The sequence below is a fragment of the Pseudophryne corroboree genome, chromosome 1, assembly GCF_028390025.1.
Source record: "Pseudophryne corroboree isolate aPseCor3 chromosome 1, aPseCor3.hap2, whole genome shotgun sequence".
In the NCBI taxonomy this organism is placed as follows: domain Eukaryota; kingdom Metazoa; phylum Chordata; class Amphibia; order Anura; family Myobatrachidae; genus Pseudophryne; species Pseudophryne corroboree.
In genome coordinates this window covers 917767975-917790262 of record NC_086444.1, presented here as the reverse complement: position 1 = coordinate 917790262, position 22288 = coordinate 917767975, and the positions used below count along the sequence as shown (strand labels likewise).

The 22288-nt window shown below is 49.5% G+C and overlaps 1 protein-coding gene across 4 annotated transcripts in view; it reads left to right on the top strand.

The window, feature by feature from the left end:
* Positions 1-22288, top strand: part of C1H11orf54 (chromosome 1 C11orf54 homolog) — a 188176-nt gene that overhangs the window by 145738 nt on the left and 20150 nt on the right. For all 4 annotated transcript variants that reach the window (XM_063920330.1, XM_063920332.1, XM_063920329.1 and 1 more), the window contains one exon: positions 9408-9524. In XM_063920330.1, the coding sequence (XP_063776400.1) occupies positions 9408-9524 (117 nt within the window). The remainder of the gene's footprint in view (positions 1-9407; positions 9525-22288) is intronic.

Here is a 22288-nt window from a genome sequence, read left to right as displayed (position 1 = left end):
TGCTGCAATGTGTATAAAGGGGGACACCTTCTGCCGTAATGTGTAAAAAGGGGGACTGGCTGCCGCAATGTGTAAAAAGGGGGACGCTGGCTGCTGCAATGTGTATAAAGGGGGACACCGTCTGCCGTAATGTGTAAAAAGGGGGACGCTGTCTGCCGTAATGTGTAAAAAGGGGGACTGTCTGCTGTAATGTGTAAAAAGGGGGACGCTGTCTGCCGTAATGTGTAAAAAGGGGGACGCTGTCTGCCGTAATGTGTAAAAAGGGGGACGCTGTCTGCTGTAATGTATAAAAGGGTCTCTACCTGGTGTAGTGGCGCTACTGTGCAGCGTAATTTGAATAATGGAGACTACTGTGCACCGTAGTATGAATTGCTATTATTTTGTGGTCACGCCCCTTCCCCATAAAGCCACGCCTCTATATATTTTTCACGCGCCTACGGCTCGCACTGCCCCTATCTTTCATGGGGGGGGGGGCAATGTAATTTCTTGCACACAGCGCTAAAATGCCTAGTTACGGCACTGACTTGCAGTATCAGGTAACACAGTACAATTTGTCAGCAGCACAATACCTCTAGCCCAAACCCTTGCGCAGTGTAGTCAGCACCAGCAGAGATAAAGGAGAGATATGGTGACTAAATCACAGGGGAAAAAAATACGTAATACAGTATATCTTTGTGAAAATCCTATATTAGATAAAACCTGACGCACCAAGCCCACTCAGGTTATAGAATATAGGGATAGCAGGTTGAGTGAAAGACACGAAATGGACACCACTCAGCTATCAAATGCACACACAAATAGTCACAGTCTGTACAATGCAGAGGTTATTACTAACAATAATACTGCACTGGACTAGCTTACACAGCTATATAACAATAGATATAACAGTACACAGTAAGAACTGGATGTATATCACAGGGTAATTGTACTAGGAAACCCTGACTAAGTGCACCCTTTCTTAACTAACACTGACTAAAAAAGGCAGGTAGAATACTTAAGTGTCTTGTAAAGTCACAGCACTGACAACCAGGCGGCTTTACATAGGAGGATTTGCCCAAGCATTCCCAGGAACAGTGATCTGAGGGATAATAGCGCCGCAGACAATGCCAGGGAGTGAGGGAGAGACAGATATGCAGCTTGCAGAAAATGGCGCCCTGGGGCTGGGGGAGAGGCTTCAGGTCCAAGCTCTATCCCCCTGCTGGCAAAACCATCAGGTACTGCGGGCTCTAATAAAACGGTTTATAGAGAAAACCTGACCTGTCCCATGCCCTGGTGATCTAGTGGGATCGCCTATACTGCCACAGTGTCCACCGCCAGCGCGCGTGGCCCGCCTCCCACAGACCGCGCCGGATCGCGATAAAGACCAGGTCCCGCAAGCGGGACCCACTTACCACCTCCCGAAGCGCGGCCACGCGATCCCGGAGAGCCCCCGTCGTGTGTGTCCGACAAGAAGAAAACCGGAGCCTCCTGCTGTAGTTACTCAGCAACCAGGGCTCGGGAGTGTACAGCGCCGCTGGGGAGAGTCGGAGCTGCAGCCGTGAATGTCCACTGACATGTAACACTGCTGCTGCCCTTGAAGTCTTCACTTTTTTCCTCAGAAAAAACGCTCTTCTTAGGGCTGCCTGGAGCAGCCCCTCTGTTAAGTGCCTACTACTGCAGCCACAAACTACAAAACTGAGCTCCTGTGCAGGGAGGCGGGGCGATATAGGAGGCGGCGCTATGCATTCTGGGAACAGTCAAAGCTTTGAGCCTGTTGGTGCCTCGGATCAAGATCCTACTCTACACCCCATTGTCCATTCCTTGTGGAGCCCAGTATACCCCGCAGCAGAAAGAGGAGGAATAGGAGGAGATGAGAGAGAAAGGAGTAATAGTGGGAGACAGGAGAGAGAGGAGGAATAGTGTGAGACTGGAGAGAAAAATGAGGGAAAGGGGTGTATGCCACACAGAGCCCCCCATATTATGTCCGAGTGCCCCCCAGTATGCTACAAGGGCAACCATAATAATATTGTTCCAATGTCCCTCCAGTATGCCACACAGAGCCAACATATTAATATTGTTTCAGTGCCTCCCCAGAATGCCAGAGTCCCCCATATTAATATTGCCACATTGATCCCCCAGTATGCCACACAGCTCCCGTATTAATATTCTGTCCTAGTGCCTGCCCCAGTATGCAACATATTGCCCCCCAAGTATGCCACACAGAGCCCCCTTCATATTAATATACTGTCCTAGTGCCCCCCTTCCCCCCAGAGCCTCCAACTGAGCTTACCTTTTGTGGCAGACTACTGCTGATCTTCCAGCATCCGTACCCTGAGTGTGTGCCCCAGTCTCCCCTCCGTTACTCTGGCCCTGGCAGGCCGTCCTATTTGTCCGGCCCTGGGACTCCAGTCTCGGCAGTCCTCCCCCTGATGGCGGCCCTGCCCGTAGCACCAGGTTTTTTCACCATATGTTTTGTTATAATCTTTTTATTTGTAAAATTGTAACCTGTTCCAATATGCAGTCAAAATTACATTTCTACTGAAAATTGTTACTCCGTTGACTACTTGACAGATATTTACTTCTGTACATTATATTGATTTACTAGGTATCAGTGTTTTTACCTTTTTTACATGCGATGCTTCAATAAAAACAGTAAAAAAAATAAGAATTTACTCACCGGTAATTCTATTTCTCGTAGTCCGTAGTGGATGCTGGGTACTCCGTAAGGACCATGGGGAATAAACGGGCTCCGCAGGAGACTGGGCACTCTAAAGAAAAGATTAGGTACTATCTGGTGTGCACTGGCTCCTCCCTCTATGCCCCTCCTCCAGACCTCAGTTAGGGAAACTGTGCCCGGAAGAGCTGACACTACAAGGAAAGGATTTGGAATCCAGGGTAAGACTCATACCAGCCACACCAATCACACCGTACAACTTGTGATAACTATACCCAGTTAACAGTATGAACAACAAATGAGCCTCATTAACAGATGGCTCATAACAAAACCCTTTAGTTAAGCATTAACTATATACAAGTATTGCAGAGAGTCCGCACTTGGGACGGGCTCCCAGCATCCATTACGGACTACGAGAAATAGAATTACCGGTGAGTAAATTCTTATTTTCTCTGACGTCCTAGTGGATGCTGGGTACTCCGTAAGGACCATGGGGATTATACCAAAGCTCCCAAACGGGCGGGAGAGTGCGGATGACTCTGCAGCACCGCATGAGCAAACTCAAGGTCCTCCTCAGCCAGGGTATCAAACTTGTAGAATTTTGCAAACGTGTTTGACCCCGACCAGGTAGCAGCTCGGCAAAGTTGTAATGCCGAGACCCCTTGGGCAGCCGCCCAAGAAGAGCCCCCTTCCTCGTGGAATGGGCTTTTACTGATTTAGGATGCGGCAGTCCAGCCGCAGAATGTGCAAGTTGAATCGCGCTACAGATCCAGCGAGCAATAGTCTGCTTAGAAGCAGGAGCACCCAGTTTGTTGGGTGCATGCAGGATAACAGCGAGTCAGTATTTCTGACTCTAGCCGTCCTGGAAACATAGATTTTCAGGGCCCGGACTACATCCAGCAACTTGGAGGCCTCCAAGTCCCGAGTAGCCGCAGGCACCACAATAGGTTGGTTCAAATGAAACGCTGATACCACCTTAGGGAGAAATTGGGGACGAATCCTCAATTCTGCCCTGTCCCATGGAAGATCAGATAAGGGCTTTCACATGACAAAGCCGCCAATTCTGACACACGCCTAGCCGAAGCCAAGGCCAAATATATATGACCACTTTCCACGTGAGATACTTCAACTCCACGTTCTGAAGTGGCTCAAAACAATGTGATTTTAGGAAAATCAACACTACGTTGAGATCCCAAGGTGCCACTGGAGGCACAAAAGGGGGCTGAATATGCAGCACTCCCTTAACAACGTCTGAACTTCAGGCAGCGTCTTTCCAAGCCTTTAACAGCGTAGGAATCACTTCATCTGGAACGCCCTTTTCCGTTAGGATCCGGCGTTCAACCGCCAAGCCTTCAAACGCAGCCGCGGTAAGTCTTGGAACAGACAGGGCCCCTGCAGTAACAGGTCCTGTCTGAGAGACAGAGGCCATGGGTCCTCCGAGATCATTTCTTGTAGTTCTGGGTACCAAGTTCTACTTGGCCAATCCGGAACTACGAGTATAGTTCTTACTCCTCTCTTACTTACTATCCTCAGTACCTTGGGTATGAGAGGAAGAGGAGGGAACACATACACCTACTGGTACACCCACGGTGTCACTAGTGCGTCCACAGCTATCGCCTGAGGATCTCTTGACCTGGCGCAATACTTTTTTAGCTTTTTGTTGAGGCGGGACGCCATCATGTCCACCTGTGGCCGTTCCCAACGGTTCACAATCTGCGTGAAGACTTCTGGATAAAGTCCCCACTCTCCCGGGTGGAGGTCGTGCCTGCTGAGGAAGTCTGCTTCCTAGTTTTCCACACCCGGAATGAACACTGCTGACAGTGTTAGCACGTGATACTCCGCCCATCGGAGAATCCTTGTGGCTTCTGCCAACGCCATCCTGCTTCTTGTGCCGCCTTGTCGGTTTATATGGGCGACAGCCGTGATGTTGTCTGACTGAATCAGCACCGGCTGGTTTTGAAGCAGGGGTTCTGCTTGCCTTAGGGCATTGTAAATGGCCCTTAGGTCCAGAATATTTATGTGTAGGGAAGTCTCCTGACTCGACCATTGTCCTCGGAAATTTCTTCCCTGAGTGACTGCTCCCCAACCTCGGAGGCTTGCATCCGTGGTCACCAGGACCCAGTCCTGAATGCCGAATCTGCGGCCCTCGAGAAGATGAGCACTCTGCAGCAACCACAGCAGACACACCCTGGCCCTCGGGGACAGGGTGATCAGCCGATGCATCTGAAGATGCGATCCTCACTTGTCTAACAGGTCCCACTGAAAGTTCCTTGCACGGGAATTGCTTCGTAAGAAGCTACCATCTTTCCCAGGACTCGCGTGCAATGATGCACCGACACCTGTTTTGGTTTCAGGAGGTCTCTGACCAGAGATGACAACTCCTTGGCCTCCTCCTCCGGGAGAAACACCTTCTTCTGTTCTGTGTCCAGAAACATGCCCAATATCAGCAGACGCGTCGTAGGAACCAGCTGCGACTTTGGGATATTCAGAATCCAGCCGTGCTGTTGTAGCACTTCCTGAGATAGTGCTACTCCGATCAACGACTGCTCCTTGGACCTTGCCTTTATAAGGAGATCGTCCAAGTACGGGATAATTATAACTCCCTTCTTTCGAAGGAGTATCATCATTTTGGCCATTACCTTGGAATACACCCTCGGTGCCGTGGACAGACCAAACGGCAACGTCTGGAATTGGTAATGTCAGTTCTGTACCACAACCTTGAGGTACTCCTGGTGAGGTGGGTAAATGGGGACATGTAGGTAAGCATCCATGATGTCCAGTGATACCATGTAATCCCCCTCTTCCAGGCTTGCAATAACCGCCCTGAGCGATTCCATTTTGAACTTGAACTTCCTTATATAAGTGTTCAAGGATTTCAATTTTAGAATGGGTCTCACCGAACCGTCTGGTTTCGGTACCACAAACATTGTGGAATAGTAACCCCGTCCCTGTTGAAGGAGGGGAACTTTTATTTTCACCTGCTGGAGGTACAGCTTGTGAATTGCCGCCAGTACTACCTCCCAGTCCTGGGGAGTAGCTGGCAAGGCAGATTTGAGGTAACGGCGAGGGGAGACGCCTCGAATTCCAGCTTGTATACCTGAGATACCACTTGTAGAACCCAGAGATCCACCTGTGAGCGAACCCACTGGTCGCTGAAGTTCCGGAGACGCGCCCCCACCGCACCTAGCTCCGTCTGTGGAGCCCCAGCGTCATGCGGTGGACTTAGAAGCAGGGGAGGATTTTTGTTCCTGGGAACTGGCTGTCTGGTGCAGCTTTTTCCCTCTCCCCCTGCCTCTGGGCAGAAAGGAAGCACCTTTGATCCGCTTGCCTTTCTGAGGCCGAAAGGACTGTACCTGATAGTACGGTGCTTTCTTAGGTTGTGAGGGAGCCTGAGGTAAAAATGTCGATTTCCCAGCTGTTGCTGTGGATACGAGGTCCGAGAGACCATCCCCAAACAATCCCTCACCCTTATAAGGCAAAACCTCCATGTGCCTTTTAGAATTAGCATCACCTGTCCACTGCCGGGTCCATAATACCCTCCTGGCAGAAATGGACATTGCATTAATTCTAGATGCCAGCCGGCAAATATCCCTCTGTGCATCCCTCATATATAAGACGACGTCTTTAATATGCTCTATGGTTAGCAAAATAGTATCCCTGTCGAGGGTATCAATATTATCTGACAGGGTATCAGACCACGCTGCAGCAGCACTACACATCCATGCTGAAGCAATTGCAGGTCTCAGTATAGTACCTGAGTGTGTATATACAGACTTCAGGATAGCCTCCTGCTTTCTATCAGCAGGCTCCTTCAAGGCGGCCGTTTCCTGAGACGGCAGTGCCACCTTTTTTGACAAGCGTGTGAGCGCCTTATCCACCCTAGGAGATATCTCCCAACGTGACCTATCCTCTGGCGGGAAAGGGTACGCCATCAGTAACTTTTTAGAAATTACCAGTTTCTTATCGGGGGAACCCCACGCTTCTTCACACACTTCATTTAACTCATCTGATGGGGGGAAAAACACTGGCTGCTTTTTCTCCCCAAACATAATACCCTTTTTAGTGGTACCTGGGTTAATGTCAGAAATGTGTAACACATTTTTCATTGCCGTAATCATGCAACGGATGCCCCTTGTGGATTGTGTATATGTCTCATCCTCGTGACTGGAGTCAGACTCTGTGTCGACATCTGAGGTAGCGGGCGTTTGTGAGCCCCTGATGGTCTTTGAGACGCCTGGGCAGGCACGGGCTGAGAAGCCGGCTGTCCCACGGCTGTTACGTCATCCAGCCTTTTATGTAAGGAGTTGACACTGTCGGTTAATACCTTCCACATATCCATCCACTCTGGTGTCGACCCCGCAGGGGGTGACATCACACTTATCGGCACCTGCTCCGCCTCCACATAAGCCTCCTCATCAAACATGTCGACACAGCCGTACCGACACACCGCACACACACAGGGAATGCTCTGACTGAGGACAGGACCCCACAAGTCCTTTGGGGAGACAGAGAGAGAGTATGCCAGCACACACCACAGCGCTATATAATCAGGGATTTACACTAACACAAAGTGATTTTTCCCTATAGCTGCTTTACATACAGTTTTGCGCCTAAATTTAGTGCCCCCCCTCTCTTTTTTACCCTTTGAGCCTGGAAACTGCAGGGGAGAGCCTGGGGAGCAGTCTTCCAGCGGAGCTGTGAAGAAGAAATGGCGCCAGTGTGCTGAGGGAGATAGCCCCGCCCCCTTCTCGGCGGGCTTATCCCGCTCTTTATATTTATATTATGGCGGGGGATTTTTGCACATATATAGTTTATTAGACTATATTATGTGCTGTTCGCCATGTAAGGTACTCTAATTGCAGCCCAGGGCGCCCCCCAGCGCCCTGCACCCATCAGTGACCGGAGTATGTGGTGTGTATAGGGAGCAATGGCGCACAGCTGTAGTGCTGTGCGCTACCTTAATGAAGACCGGAGTCTTCAGCCGCCGATTTCCAGGACGTTCTTCTTGCTTCTGGCTCTGCAAGGGGGACGGCGGCGCGGCTCCGGACGACCGAGGCTGGGCCTGTGTTCGATCCCTCTGGAGCTAATGGTGTCCAGTAGCCTAGAAGCCCAAGCTAGCTGCAAGCAGGTAGGTTCGCTTCTCTCCCCTAAGTCCCTCGTAGCAGTGAGTCTGTTGCCAGCAGATCTCACTGAAAATAAAAAACCTAACAAATACTTTCTTTGCTAGAAGCTCAGGAGAGCCCCTAGTGTGCAACCAGCTCGAGCCGGGCACAGATTCTAACTGAGGTCTGGAGGAGGGGCATAGAGGGAGGAGCCAGTGCACACCAGATAGTACCTAATTTTTCTTTTAGAGTGCCCAGTCTCCTGCGGAGCCCGTCTATTCCCCATGGTCCTTACGGAGTACCCAGCATCCACTAGGACGTCAGAGAAAAATAAAAAATAGATTGTTATGGAGAAAGGCGAGAAAGAGAGGGAGGACAGAGATGGGTAGGGTACAGTAGTCCAAGTGGGTAATGATGAGAACGTAAACAAGAGTTTTGGTGGCAACACGGCTAAGGATTCCTGGATGTTCCTAATGAGTAATTGGTTGGACTGGGAGATTGCCTGAATGTGGTGAGAGAGTGGAGTCAAGTTTGCTACTGAGGCTGCCAGCTTGAGGGACAAAGGAGAGGGTGATGTCATCAGAGAGAGGTGGAGTGACCCTGGAAGGGAATAAAACAATCCATTTTTGTAGGATTGTAGCCACTGGATTTAAGCAGTAGGAACAGAAGTGAAATTAGAGGTAAATACATTTTCCCGTTGATTGGGATTCTTTAAGTTAAAAAATAATAATTATAACTGACATGGGGTACATCATTCCCAGTATCTGCACCGGTCTGTGTGATGATGATAAATGCTGGGCTACAGGCAAGTAGTATTCAGAGTTAATGTTTAACTAGATAGACTTTACCCAAAACTGAATTTTTAAGTATGGTTGAAGTTACCTTTTCTTAATAGACAGCACAAGTACCAGTATTTTCTAGTAAACCAGCCAACTAACTAGTAAACATCTAATTGTAATAGAATAATGGAGCATAGTAATTATTAGGACTAAGGGGGTCATTCAGAGTTGATTGCTAGCTGAAAATGTTCGCTGCGCAGCGATGATGCAAAAAAAGGCACTTCTGTTCATACGTATGCAGCGCAATGCTCACGCGCGACGTACTTTCACAACGGCCAATGTAGTTTCACACAAGGTCTAGCGAAGCTTTTCAGTCACACTGCTGGCCGCAGACTGATTGACATGAAGTGGGCGTTTCTGGGTGTCAACTGACCGTTTTCAGGGAGTGTTCGGAAAAACGCAGGCGTGCAGGAAAAATGCAGGTGTGGCTGGGTGAACGCAGGGCGTGTTCGTGATGTCAAAACAGGAACTGAACAGTCTGAAGTGATCGCAAGCGCTGAGTAGGTCTGAAGCTACTCTGAAACTGAACAAAATAATTTTGTAGCCGCTGTACGATCCTTTCGTTCGCACTTCTGCTAAGCTAAAATACACTCCCAGTGAGAGGCGGCATAGCGATTGCACGGCTGCTAAAAACAGCTAGCGAGCGATCAACTCGGAATGACCACCTAAAACAATAGTCTTAGACTAAAATCCACATGTCAGCATTCTCAATGCTTAGAGTTGTAATGTTATTTAGCAAAAAGGAAGGACATTAAGAATGGAGTGATGATTATTTTATATACTATATTGCATTTTGTTTTTATTCTTCAACAGCCCCGCGAGTTTTCTGTCTGTCCCCTTAACACAGATGAGGATGTGGATCATTGGTTGAACTTTTATGATATGAAGGCTCCACTGATTTGCCAGTCCGTGTTTGTTTCTCATGACCCAGTAAGTGATCAGATTAATTTTAGGTAGCATTTAATTGTTCTTATTTATAGATAAAGGTATAAAATGTATACAAGAATTTGAACTGTTTAGCAAACTGGTCAATAAATATATTAATATATTAACCAACCACTAGAAGTGATGTAGAATCACCAATGAGAGAGAATGGAAACTTGTTTTCCTCACACATTAGGTCTAATTCAGACATGATCGTTGCTGTGCGTTTTCGCTCAGCAGCCGATCAGGTCTGAACTGCGCATGCATCTCAGCCCTACGATCGCATCTGCCTGATTGACAGGCAGAGGCGTTCGCTGGGCGGGAGGGGGCAGGACTGTGGCGTTTGGCCGCCGCTTTAGGGCACAGTCCGGGCAACGCATGCGTGCCCGGACCGAGCGGGGGGCAGGCCGTGGCGGCTGTGTGACGTCACACGCAGCCGCTGTGACGAGTAGCTCACTGCCAGCGCGCAGGAGCTGCGCTGGTAGGGAGCTACTCTTCAAGTACAAAAGCATCACCGCTGTGCGATGCTTTTGTACTTGTGCGGGAGGTCGGGCCTGACATGCGGGGCGGACTAGCCCTGTGCTGGGCATCCCCCCGCGTGTCTGTGTGACTGATCGTACATGTGCTAAATTTAGCACATCTACGATCAGGTCAGAATTAGGCCCATTATTTCATACACTCATATTTCATACATCCATATTTTTAGGTATCTCAGTGGTCTAGGCAAATACTTTTTGTAAAATACATATAATCTTTAAATAATAACCGTTTCCTGACTGGCTGTCATTACAGCTATACCAATTCCCTGATGTCTGATGCATAACACTGTCCAAGGGCAAACACTGAGTTTCTAGGGTGCAAACACACACACACAAAATTCCTTTTCTCTAATGTGCTAGTGGATACTGGGGAATGTACTTTAGTACCGTGGGGTATCGATCGGAACCATTGGAGCCTTCTACTTTAAGAAATAATTAGTGTGTGCTGGCTCTTCCTCTCTATGCCCCTCCTAGCAGACTCAGTTTAGAAAAATGTGCCCAAGGGGCCGGGTGCATTCTCTGGAATTCCAGAGAGTTTTTTTATTTCAGGCAGCACTGGTTGGCAACCAGTCTGCCTGCGTCATGGGACTTGGGGGGGGGGGGGGGGGGCGAACCAACGTAATATAGAGTTAATGGTTCGTATCCCCGCTGACAGGGGACTAAGATCCTGAGGGGCTGTTTCTCACATTCCTAGAGTGTGAGCCCACGCTGGCAGCACCCCTGACAGATGCTGAAGAATAGACGCGTTGCGGTGAGTGTTTACACTGGGGTCCCTGTTAGTGTGTCCCCGGTGACAATGGCGGCATAAGGGTGCGGCGGTCACGGTCCTCGGTGCCTGCAGCGAACCCACACTGGCTCATGATAACAGGGGGTTTATTATTCTCTGTTTTTACACAGTTTACATAGTAAAAAGCCAGTATAATCTTCTAGGGACCGCGCGCCATTGAGGGGGTGGGGCTTCCCGGAGACCGGGACCAGAGGCTGGAAGGTGCCATTTCCTGCTGCTGCTGCTGACTACAGGCTGCACGCTGACGCAGCTCCTCCACAGAGGCCACTGAACCACCATTTGTACTGGTACCATGGGGTCTGATAGGAAGGGGGGAGCATATATACAGCGGTTACACCGCTGTGCACATAGCAAACAGATAACATACCCAGCGGAGCTTTGCTTTGGACTGTGGTATTGTGTGCTAGTCCCAATCCTCTCTGTGTCACTCCATACAGGGCTGTCTGGGGTTGCTGTGTATGTACACTAACTGTGCTGTTATTACCCTTTGTTGCTTATTAACTCTGTGTTTTCTGCTGTAAGAATGTCTGGGGAAAAGTCTGTGTGTCCCTCATGTAACACTAAGTTTACACCTTCCTCACAGGGATCTTTACTGTGTACCCAGTGTTCTCTGCCTTAACAGGGCAGTGCTATGCAGGAACCTGAATGGTTAGAATCATTCAAAACAATGATTACTAATATTAATACTGAGTTAGCTACTGCTAAGCATGAAAGGCAGACCCTGAAACAGTCTATGGACAATTTCCTAGTTAAGGCTACTGACGACAGATAGGCTCCTCAGCCCCCTCTGGTGGTCTCTCATAAACGCACGCTTCCACAAGAACTCCAGTCTGATTCTGAGACTGACTTGCTGAAGTTGGATGAGGTAGAACCGGAGGTGGACAAGGATAATTCTCTGCCCCCGGGAGTTGAGGCCCTAATTTATGCTATTAGGGAGGTCCTCAACATACATGATAAGGAGGAAGAGTTGGAAGAGGAATTGTATTTTAATGTAAAGCCAAAATCATCTGTCACCTTTCCTGTTTCAAAGGAGCTAAACTCCCTGTCTTAGGAGGCGTGGCTAAACCTTGACAAGAAATTCATTACCCCTAAACGGTTACTGAGTTCTTTTCCCTTTCCTGCAGAGGACAGGAAAGTTTGGGAAAATCCCCCGTTAGTGGATACTTCAGTGTCCAGGCTGTCACATAAAAATAAGAATTTACTCACCGGTAATTCTATTTCTCGTAGTCCGTAGTGGATGCTGGGGACTCCGTCAGGACCATGGGGAATAGCGGCTCCGCAGGAGACAGGGCACAAAATTTAAAAGTTTGACCACTAGGTGGTGTGTACTGGCTCCTCCCCCTATGACCCTCCTCCAAGCCTCAGTTAGGATACTGTGCCCGGACGAGCGTACACAATAAGGAAGGATTTTGAATCCCGGGTAAGACTCATACCAGCCACACCAATCACACCGTACAACTTGTGATCTGAACCCAGTTAACAGTATGATAACGTAGGAGCCTCTGAAAAGATGGCTCACAACAATAAACAACCCGATTTTTTTGTAACAATAACTATGTACAAGTATTGCAGACAATCCGCACTTGGGATGGGCGCCCAGCATCCACTACGGACTACGAGAAATAGAATTACCGGTGAGTAAATTCTTATTTTCTCTGACGTCCTAGTGGATGCTGGGGACTCCGTCAGGACCATGGGGATTATACCAAAGCTCCCAAACGGGCGGGAGAGTGCGGATGACTCTGCAGCACCGAATGAGAGAACTCCAGGTCCTCCTTAGCCAGGGTATCAAATTTGTAGAATTTTACAAACGTGTTCTCCCCTGACCACGTAGCTGCTCGGCAGAGTTGTAATGCCGAGACCCCTCGGGCAGCCGCCCAAGATGAGCCCACCTTCCTTGTGGAGTGGGCATTGACAGATTTTCAATGCTCTGACAACGTCCAGCAACCTGGAATCCTCCAAATCGCTAGTAGCCGCAGGCACCACAATAGGCTGGTTCAGGTGAAACGCTGATACCACCTTAGGCAGAAAATGAGGACGCGTCCTCAATTCTGCCCTGTCCGAATGGAAAATCAGATATGGGCTTTTATACGATAAAGCCGCCAATTCCGACACTCTCCTGGCTGAAGCCAGGGCCAGTAGCATGGTTACTTTCCATGTAAGATATTTAAAATCTACCGATTTGAGTGGCTCAAACCAATGGGATTTGAGAAAATCCAAAACTACATTGAGATCCCACGGTGCCACTGGGGGCACAACCGGGGGCTGTATATGTAGTACTCCTTTTACAAAAGTCTGGACTTCAGGAACTGAAGCCAATTCTTTCTGGAAGAAAATCGACAGGGCCGAAATTTGAACCTTAATGGACCCTAATTTGAGGCCCATAGATAATCCTGTTTGCAGGAAATGTAGGAATCGACCCAGTTGAAATTCCTCTGTCGGGGCCTTCCTGGCCTCACACCATGCAACATATTTTCTCCAAATGTGGTGATAATGTTGTGCAGTCACCTCCTTCCTGGCTTTGACCAGGGTAGGGATGACCTCTTCCGGAATGCCTTTTTCCCTTAGGATCCGGCGTTCAACCGCCATGCCGTCAAACGCAGCCGCGGTAAGTCTTGGAATAGACACGGTCCCTGCTGAAGCAGATCCCTTCTTAGAGGTAGAGGCCACGGATCTTCCGTGAGCATCTCCTGAAGTTCCGGGTACCAAGTCCTTCTTGGCCAGTCCGGAGCCACTAGTATCGTTCTTACTCCCCTTTGCCGTATAATTCTCAGTACCTTGGGTATGAGAGGCAGAGGAGGGAACACATACACTGACTGGTACACCCATGGTGTTACCAGAGCGTCCACAGCTATTGCCTGAGGGTCTCTTGACCTGGCGCAATACCTGTCCAGTTTTTTGTTGAGGCGGGACGCCATCATGTCTACCATTGGTCTTTCCCAATGGACTACAATCATGTGGAAGACTTCTGGATGAAGTCCCCACTCTCCCGGGTGAAGATCGTGTCTGCTGAGGAAGTCTGCTTCCCAGTTGTCCACTCCCGGGATGAACACTGCTGACAGTGCTATCACATGATTTTCCGCCCAGCGAAGAATCCTTGCAGCTTCTGCCATTGCCCTCCTGCTTCTTGTGCCGCCCTGTCTGTTTACGTGGGCGACTGCCGTGATGTTGTCCGACTGGATCAACACCGGCTGACCCTGAAGCAGAGGTTTTGCCAGGCTTAGAGCATTGTAGATTGCTCTTAGTTCCAGTATATTTATGTGAAGAGACGTTTCCAGGCTTGACCACACGCCCTGGAAGTTTCTTCCTTGTGTGACCGCTCCCCAGCCTCTCAGGCTGGCATCCGTGGTCACTAGGACCCAGTTCTGTATGCCGAATCTGCGGCCCTCTAACAGATGAGCACTCTGCAACCACCATAGCAGAGAGACCCTTGTCCTTGTCGACAATTTTATCCGCTGATGCATCTGCAGATGCGATCCGGACCATTTGTCTAGCAGATCCCACTGAAAAATTCGTGCATGGAATCTGCCGAATGGAATCGCTTCGTAAGAAGCCACCATTTTTCCCAGGACTCTTGTGCATTGATGCACAGACACTGTCCCTGGTTTTAGGAGGTTCCTGACGAGTTCGGATAACTCCCTGGCTTTCTCCTCCGGAAGAAATACCTTTTTCTGAACAGTGTCCAGAATCATCCCTAGGAACAGCAGACGTGTCGTCGGGATCAGTTGGGATTTTGGAAAATTCAGAATCCACCCGTGCTGTTGGAGCACTACTTGAGTTAGTGCTACTCCGACCTCCAGCTGTTCTCTGGATCTTGCCCTTATCAGGAGATCGTCCAAGTAAGGGATAATTAATACGCCTTCTCTTCGAAGAAGGATCATCATTTCGGCCATTACCTTGGTAAAGACCCTGGGTGCCGTGGACAATCCAAACGGCAGCGTCTGAAACTGATAATGACAGTTTTGTACCACGAACCTGAGGTACCCTTGGTGTGAAGGGCAAATTGGGACATGAAGGTAAGCATCCTTGATGTCCAAGGACACCATAAAATCCCCTTCTTCCAGATTCGCTATCACTGCTCTGAGTGACTCCATCTTGAACTTGAATTTTTGTATGTACAGGTTCAGAGATTTCAGATTTAGAATAGGTCTTACCGAGCCGTCCGGCTTCGGTACCACAAATAGCGTGGAGTAATACCCCTTTCCCTGTTGTAGAAGGGGTACCTTGATTATCACCTGCTGAGAATACAGCTTGTGAATGGCTTCCAATACCGTCGCCCTGTCTGAGGGAGACGTTGGCAAAGTAGATTTTAGGAACCGGCGAGGGGGAGACTTCTCGAATTCCAACCTGTAACCCTGAGATACTACCTGCAGGATCCAGGGGTCCACCTGCGAGTGAGCCCACTGTGCGATGAAATTCTTGAGGCGACCCCCCACCGCCCCTGAGTCCGCTTGTAAGGTCCCAGCGTCATGCTGAGGCCTTTGCAGAAGCCGGGGAGGACTTCTGCTCCTGGGAAGAGGCTGCTTGCTGCAGTCTCTTACCCTTTCCTTTGCCTCGGGGCAAATATGAATGTCCTTTTGCTCGCTTGTTCTTATAGGAACGAAAGGACTGCGGCTGAAAAGACTGCGTCTTTTTCTGCTGGGAGGGGACTTGAGGTAAAAAGGTGGACTTCCCGGCTGTTGCCGTGGCTACCAAATCCGATAGACCGACCCCAAATAATTCCTCCCCCTTATACGGCAATACTTCCATATGCCGTTTGGAATCCGCATCGCCTGACCACTGTCGTGTCCATAGACTTCTTCTGGCAGATATGGACATCGCACTTACTCTTGATGCCAGAGTGCAGATATCCCTCTGTGCATCTCACATATAAAGGAATGCATCCTTTAATTGCTCTATAGTCAATAAAATACTGTCCCTATCCAGGGTATCAATATTTTCAGTCAGGGAATCCGACCAAGCCACCCCAGCACTGCACATCCAGGCTGAGGCGATTGCTGGTCGCAGTATAACACCAGTATGTGTGTATATACTTTTTAGAGTATTTTCCAGCCTCCTATCAGCTGGATCCTTGAGGGCGGCCGTATCAGGAGACGGTAACGCCACTTGTTTGGATAAACGTGTGAGCGCCTTGTCCACCCTAGGGGGTGTTTCCCAGCGCGCCCTAACCTCTGGCGGGAAAGGGTATAACGCCAATAACTTCTTTGAAATTAGCAGTTTTTTATCAGGGGTAACCCACGCTTCATCACACACGTCATTCAATTCCTCTGATTCAGGAAAAACTACAGGTAGTTTTTTCAGACCCCACATAATACCCCTTTTTGTGGTACTTGCAGTATCAGAGATATGCAAAGCCTCCTTCATTGCCGTGATCATATAACGTGTGGCCCTACTGGAAAATACGTTCGTTTCTTCACCGTCGACACTAGATTCGGTGTCCGTGTCTGGGTCTGTGTCGACCGACTGAGGCAAAGGGCGTTTTACAGCCCCTGACGGTGTTTGAGACGCCTGTACAGGTACTAACTGGTTTGCCGGTCGTCTCATGTCGTCAACCGACTTTTGCAGCGTGCTGACATTATCACGTAATTCCATAAACAAAGCCATCCATTCCGGTGTCGACTCCCTAGGGGGTGACATCACCATTACCGGCAATTGCTCCGCCTCCACACCAACATCGTCCTCATACATGTCGACACACACGTACCGACACACAGCAGACACACAGGGAATGCTCTGATAGAAGACAGGACCCCACTAGCCCTTTGGGGAGACAGAGGGAGAGTTTGCCAGCACACACCAAAGCGCTATAATTATATAGGAACAACCTTATATAAGTGTTGTTTCCTTATAGCTGCTTAAATATATATAATATCGCCAAAAAATGCCCACCCTCTCTGTTTTTTACCCTGTTTCTGTAGTGCAGTGCAGGGGAGAGCCTGGGAGCCTTCCTAGCAGCGGAGCTGTGTAGGAAAATGGCGCTGTGTGCTGAGGAGATAGGCCCCGCCCCCTATTCCGGCGGGCTCTTCTCCCGGTTTTTCTGAGACCTGGCAGGGGTGAAATACATCCATATAGCCTCATGGACTATATGTGATGTATTCTTTTTAGCCAGAAAGGTATTAACATTGCTGCCCAGGGCGCCCCCCCCAGCGCCCTGCACCCTCAGTGACCGCCGGTGTGAAGTGTGCCTGAGCGCAATGGCGCACAGCTGCAGTGCTGTGCGCTACCTCATGAAGACTGAAAAGCCTTCAGCCGCCGGTTTCTGGACCTCTTCTTATTTCGTCCCTCTGGAGCTAGTGTCCAGTAGCCTAAGAAGCAAATCCATCCTGCACGCAGGTGAGTTCACTTCTTCTCCCCTAGGTCCCTCGTTGCAGTGAGCCTGTTGCCAGCAGGACTCACTGAAAATAATAAAACTATCAAAACTTTTACTCTAAGCAGCTCTTTATGAGAGCCACCTAGATTGCACCCTGCTCGGACGGGCACAAAAACCTAACTGAGGCTTGGAGGAGGGTCATAGGGGGAGGAGCCAGTACACACCACCTAGTGGTCAAACTTTTAAATTTTGTGCCCTGTCTCCTGCGGAGCCGCTATTCCCCATGGTCCTGACGGAGTCCCCAGCATCCACTAGGACGTCAGAGAAATTGTACTGCCTGTACCTGGGGCTATCTCCCTGAAAGACCCAGATGACCACAAAATTGAGACTACACTCAAATTAATTTATACTGCAGTGGGTGTAGTTCAACGGCCCACTATTGCTTGTGGCTGGATTTCTAGGGCCATGGTAAAATGGTCTGAAAATATAGTGAGTGGGTTTGACTCCCTGCCCCAGGGGAAGATCATTACCCTACTGCAACATATACAGGATGCTGCTAACTTTATGAGTGAAGCCGTTAAGGAATTATGTCTCATCAGTGGCCGTACCACGGCTATGGCGGTCTCGGCCCGCAGGGCTCTGTGGCTGCGACAATGGTCAGTGGATGCTGATTCCAAAAAGGGTGTAGAAAATCTTCCTTTTACAAGGGATGCCTTGTTTGAAGTGGAGCTGAACAAGTGGGTCTCTCAGGCAATGGCGGGTAAGTCTACCTATCTGCCGTCTGCTGCACCTCCCGCTAGACGTCCCTACCCTGGGCCCTCTCTGCAGTCCTTTTCATGCGGCCAGAGGCAGAGCCAGAGGTGCCTTCAATGTTGCTAGAGGATCTCGCTGTAAGTCCCGTAAGCCAGCGGCCGCTGGATCTCTGGACCAGGCCTCCGAATCCTCATCCACGAAGCCCTCCGCGTGACAGTTGGCCCCATCTTGAACCTCAAATCCCTGAACCCATACCTACGTGTGTTCAAATTCAAGATGGAAGCACTGTGTGCGGTGGTTTGCAGTTGGAGGAGGGGGAATTCCTAGTATCCCTGGATGTCAAGGATGCTTACCTGCATATTCCCATATGGCCTCCCCATCAGGCTTGCCTTCGGTTTGGTCTCCTGGACAACCACTTCTAGTTTCAGGCATTATTTTTCGGTCTCTCCACAGCTCCGAGGGTATTCACGATAGTAATGGCGGAGATGATGCTGCAATTGCGCAGAATGGGAGTCAACATAGTCCCCTACTTGGATGATCTTCTGATAAAGATGTCCAGGGAACGTCTGTTTCACAGCATCGACCTGATGACTCGCCTGCTTACGGATCATGGGTGGATCCTAAATTTCCAGAAATCTCACCAGGAACCATCACAAAGACTTCAGTTCCTGGGGATGATACTGAACACAGTGTCCCAGAAGGTGTTCCTTCCATTGGACAAGGCCTTGACTATACAGGCTATGGTCTGCTCAGTGCTCAGATCCCGCAAGATTTCAATCCATATTTGCATTTGATTACTGGGCAAGATGGTAGCCTCATACGAGGCCATCCAGTATGTCAGGTTTCATGCCTGTCCATTCCAGCTGGATCTGCTGAACAAATGGTCAGGGTCTCCCCTACACATGCACCAGATGGTAACTCTCTCGCCAAAAGCACGGATTTCCCTGTTATGGTGGCTACAGGTCCCTCACCTTGTGGAGGGTCGGAGTTTCATTATCCAGTCATGGATACTGCTGACAATGGATGCCAGCCTCCGAAGATGGGGGGCTGTGACCCAAGGGGCCCAATTCCAGGGGAAGTGGTCGAGCCAGGAATCTGCACTCCCGATAAATGTACTGGAACTCTGGGCAAGTTACAATGCTCTCCTGCAGTCCTCCTCTCTTCTCCGAAATCAAGCCATCCAGGTGCAGTCGGACAACGCGGTGGTGGCGTACATAAATCGACAGGGAGGAACAAGAAGCAGGGCCGCAATGCGAGAGGTGTTCAGGATTCTCCTCTGGGCAGAGGCAAACGCAAGAGCCATCTCGGCTATCTTCATTCCAGGTGTGGACATTTGGGAAGCGGACTTCCTCAGCAGGCACGACCTTCATCCAGGAGAATGGGGCCTTCACCCTCTGGTGTTTCAACTACTGATTCTCCAGTGGGGCTGTCCACAGATAGACCTGATGGCTTCTCGTCCCAACAAGAAGCTCCGTTGTTACTGTTCCAGAGCAAGGAATACCTGTTTCCGCCAATCCCTCTCATTAGCTGAGTTCTAAAACGACTCAAAATTGTTCAGGCAATTCTGTTTGCCCCAGATTGGCCTCGACGAGCCTGGTATGCAGATATCCTGGCGGTGTCTCTGGAGGACCCTTGGCCTCTGCCGCTGCTCGAGGACCTCCTTCAGCAAGGACCGTTCGTCTATCAGACTTACAGCGGCTACGTTTGACGGCTTGGAGGTTGAAAGGGAAATTTTAGCCAGAAAAGGTCTTCCCTCTAAGGTTGTTTCTACTATGGTCCAGGCCAGGAAGGTGGTTACGTCAAAACATTACCACCGTATATGGAAATGATATGTGTCTTGGTGTGAGAAAATATTCTCCTGAGGAGATTTGACTGGGTCATTTCCTACTCTTCCTGCAAGCAGGTGTGGACATGGGCCTACGGTTAGGCTCCATCAGGGTCCAGATTTCGGCTCTCTCCATCTTTTTCCAGAAACAACTTGCTGTGTTGCCAGAAGTACAGACTTTCCTAAAGGGTGTTCTTCATATTCAGCCACCCTTCGTGCCTCCCACGGCTCCTTGGGATCTCAAGGTGGTCTTGACTGTTCTCCAGTCGGACTGGTTTGAACCCTTAAACGGTGGATTTGAAATATCTCACTTGGAAAACTGTCTTGTTGCTGGCATTAGCCTCTGCAAGACGTGTGTCAGAATTGGGGGCCTTATCCTGTAAGAGTCCATATTTGATATTTCATGTGGATAGGGCGGAGCTCAGGACTCGCCCGCAGTTTTTGCAGAAGGCTGTGTTGTCTTTTCATGTGAATCAGCCATTAGTGGTTCCGGTGCTGGCTGACACATCAATTGCTCCAAAGTCCTTGGACGTTGTGAGAGCTTTGAAAATTTGCGAAAAGAGGACAGCTCGTCACAGGAAATCTGACTCGCTTTTTGTCCTTTATGATGCTACAGAGATTGGTCATCCTGTTTCTAAGCAGTCTATTGCTCTTTGGCTCTGGTTGACCATTCTACAAGTATATTTTTCGGCAGCTTTACCGCTGCCGAGTTCTACCCAGGCCCACTCCACAAGGTCAGTGGGATCTTCCTGGGCGCCTGCCCGGGGTGTCTCGGCCTCACAGTTGTGCCGGGCAGCTACTTGGTTTGGTTCAAACACGTTTGTGAAGTTCTACGGGTTCGACGGGTTATCCACTAGGACGTTAGAGAAAATAAGAATTTACTTACCGATAATTCTATTTCTCGTAGTCCGTAGTGGATGCTGGGGACTCCGTCAGGACCATGGGGATTAGCGGATCCGCAGGAGACAGGGCACAAAAGTAAAAGCTTTAGGATCAGGTGGTGTGCACTGGCTCCTCCCCCTATGACCCTCCTCCAAGCCTCAGTTAGGATACTGTGCCCGGACGAGCGTACACAATAAGGAAGGATTTTGAATCCCGGGTAAGACTCATACCAGCCACACCAATCACACTGTACAACCTGTGATCTGAACCCAGTTAACAGCATGATAACAGCGGAGCCTCTGAAAAGATGGCTCACAACAATAATAACCCGATTTTTGTAACAATAACTATGTACAAGTATTGCAGACAATCCGCACTTGGGATGGGCGCCCAGCATCCACTACGGACTACGAGAAATAGAATTATCGGTAAGTAAATTCTTATTTTCTCTGACGTCCTAAGTGGATGCTGGGGACTCCGTCAGGACCATGGGGATTATACCAAAGCTCCCAAACGGGCGGGAGAGTGCGGATGACTCTGCAGCACCGAGTGAGAGAACTCCAGGTCCTCCTCAGCCAGGGTGTGCCCCTGACCAAGTAGCAGCTCGGCAAAGTTGTAAAGCCGAGACCCCTCGGGCAGCCGCCCAAGATGAGCCCACCTTCCTTGTGGAATGGTCATTTACATATTTTGGCTGTGGCAGGCCTGCCACAGAATGTGCAAGCTGAATTGTACTACACATCCAACTAGCAATCGTCTGCTTAGAAGCAAGAGCACCCAGTTTGTTGGGTGCATACAGGATAACAGCAAGTCAGTTTTCCTGACTCCAGCCGTCCTGGAAACCTATATTTTCAGGGCCCTGACAACATCTAGCAACTTGGAGTCCTCCAAGTCCCTAGTAGCCGCACGTACCACAATAAGCTGGTTCAGGTGAAACGCTGACACCACCTTAGGGAGAAACTGGGGACGAGTCCGCAGCTCTGCCCTGTCCGAATGGACAATCAGATATGGGCTTTTGTGAGACAAAGCCGCCAATTCTGACACTCGCCTGGCCGAGGCCAGGGCCAACATCATGGTCACTTTCCATGTGAAATATTTCAAATCCACAGATTTGAGCGGTTTAAACTAATGTGATTTGAGGAATCCCAGAACTACGTTGAGATCCCACAGTGCCACTGGAGGCACAAAAGGGGGTTGTATATGTAGTACTCCCTTGACAAACTTCTGGACTTCAGGAACTGAAGCCAATTCTTTCTGGAAGAAAATCGACAGGGCCGAAATTTGAACCTTAATGGACCCCAATTTGAGGCCCATAGACACTCCTGTTTGCAGGAAATGCAGGAATCGACCGAGTTGAAATTTCTTCGTGGGGCCTTCCTGGCCTCACACCACGCAACATATTTTTGCCACATGTGGTGATAATGTTGTGCGGTCACCTCCTTCCTTGCTTTGACCAGGGTAGGAATGACCTCTTCCGGAATGCCTTTTTCCCTTAGGATCCGGCGTTCAACCGCCATGCCGTCAAACGCAGCCGCGGTAAGTCTTGGAACAGACATGGTACTTGCTGAAGCAAGTCCCTTCTTAGCGGCAGAGGCCATGAGTCCTCTGTGAGCATCTCTTGAAGTTCCGGGTACCAAGTCCTTCTTGGCCAATTCGGAGCCACGAGTATAGTTCTTA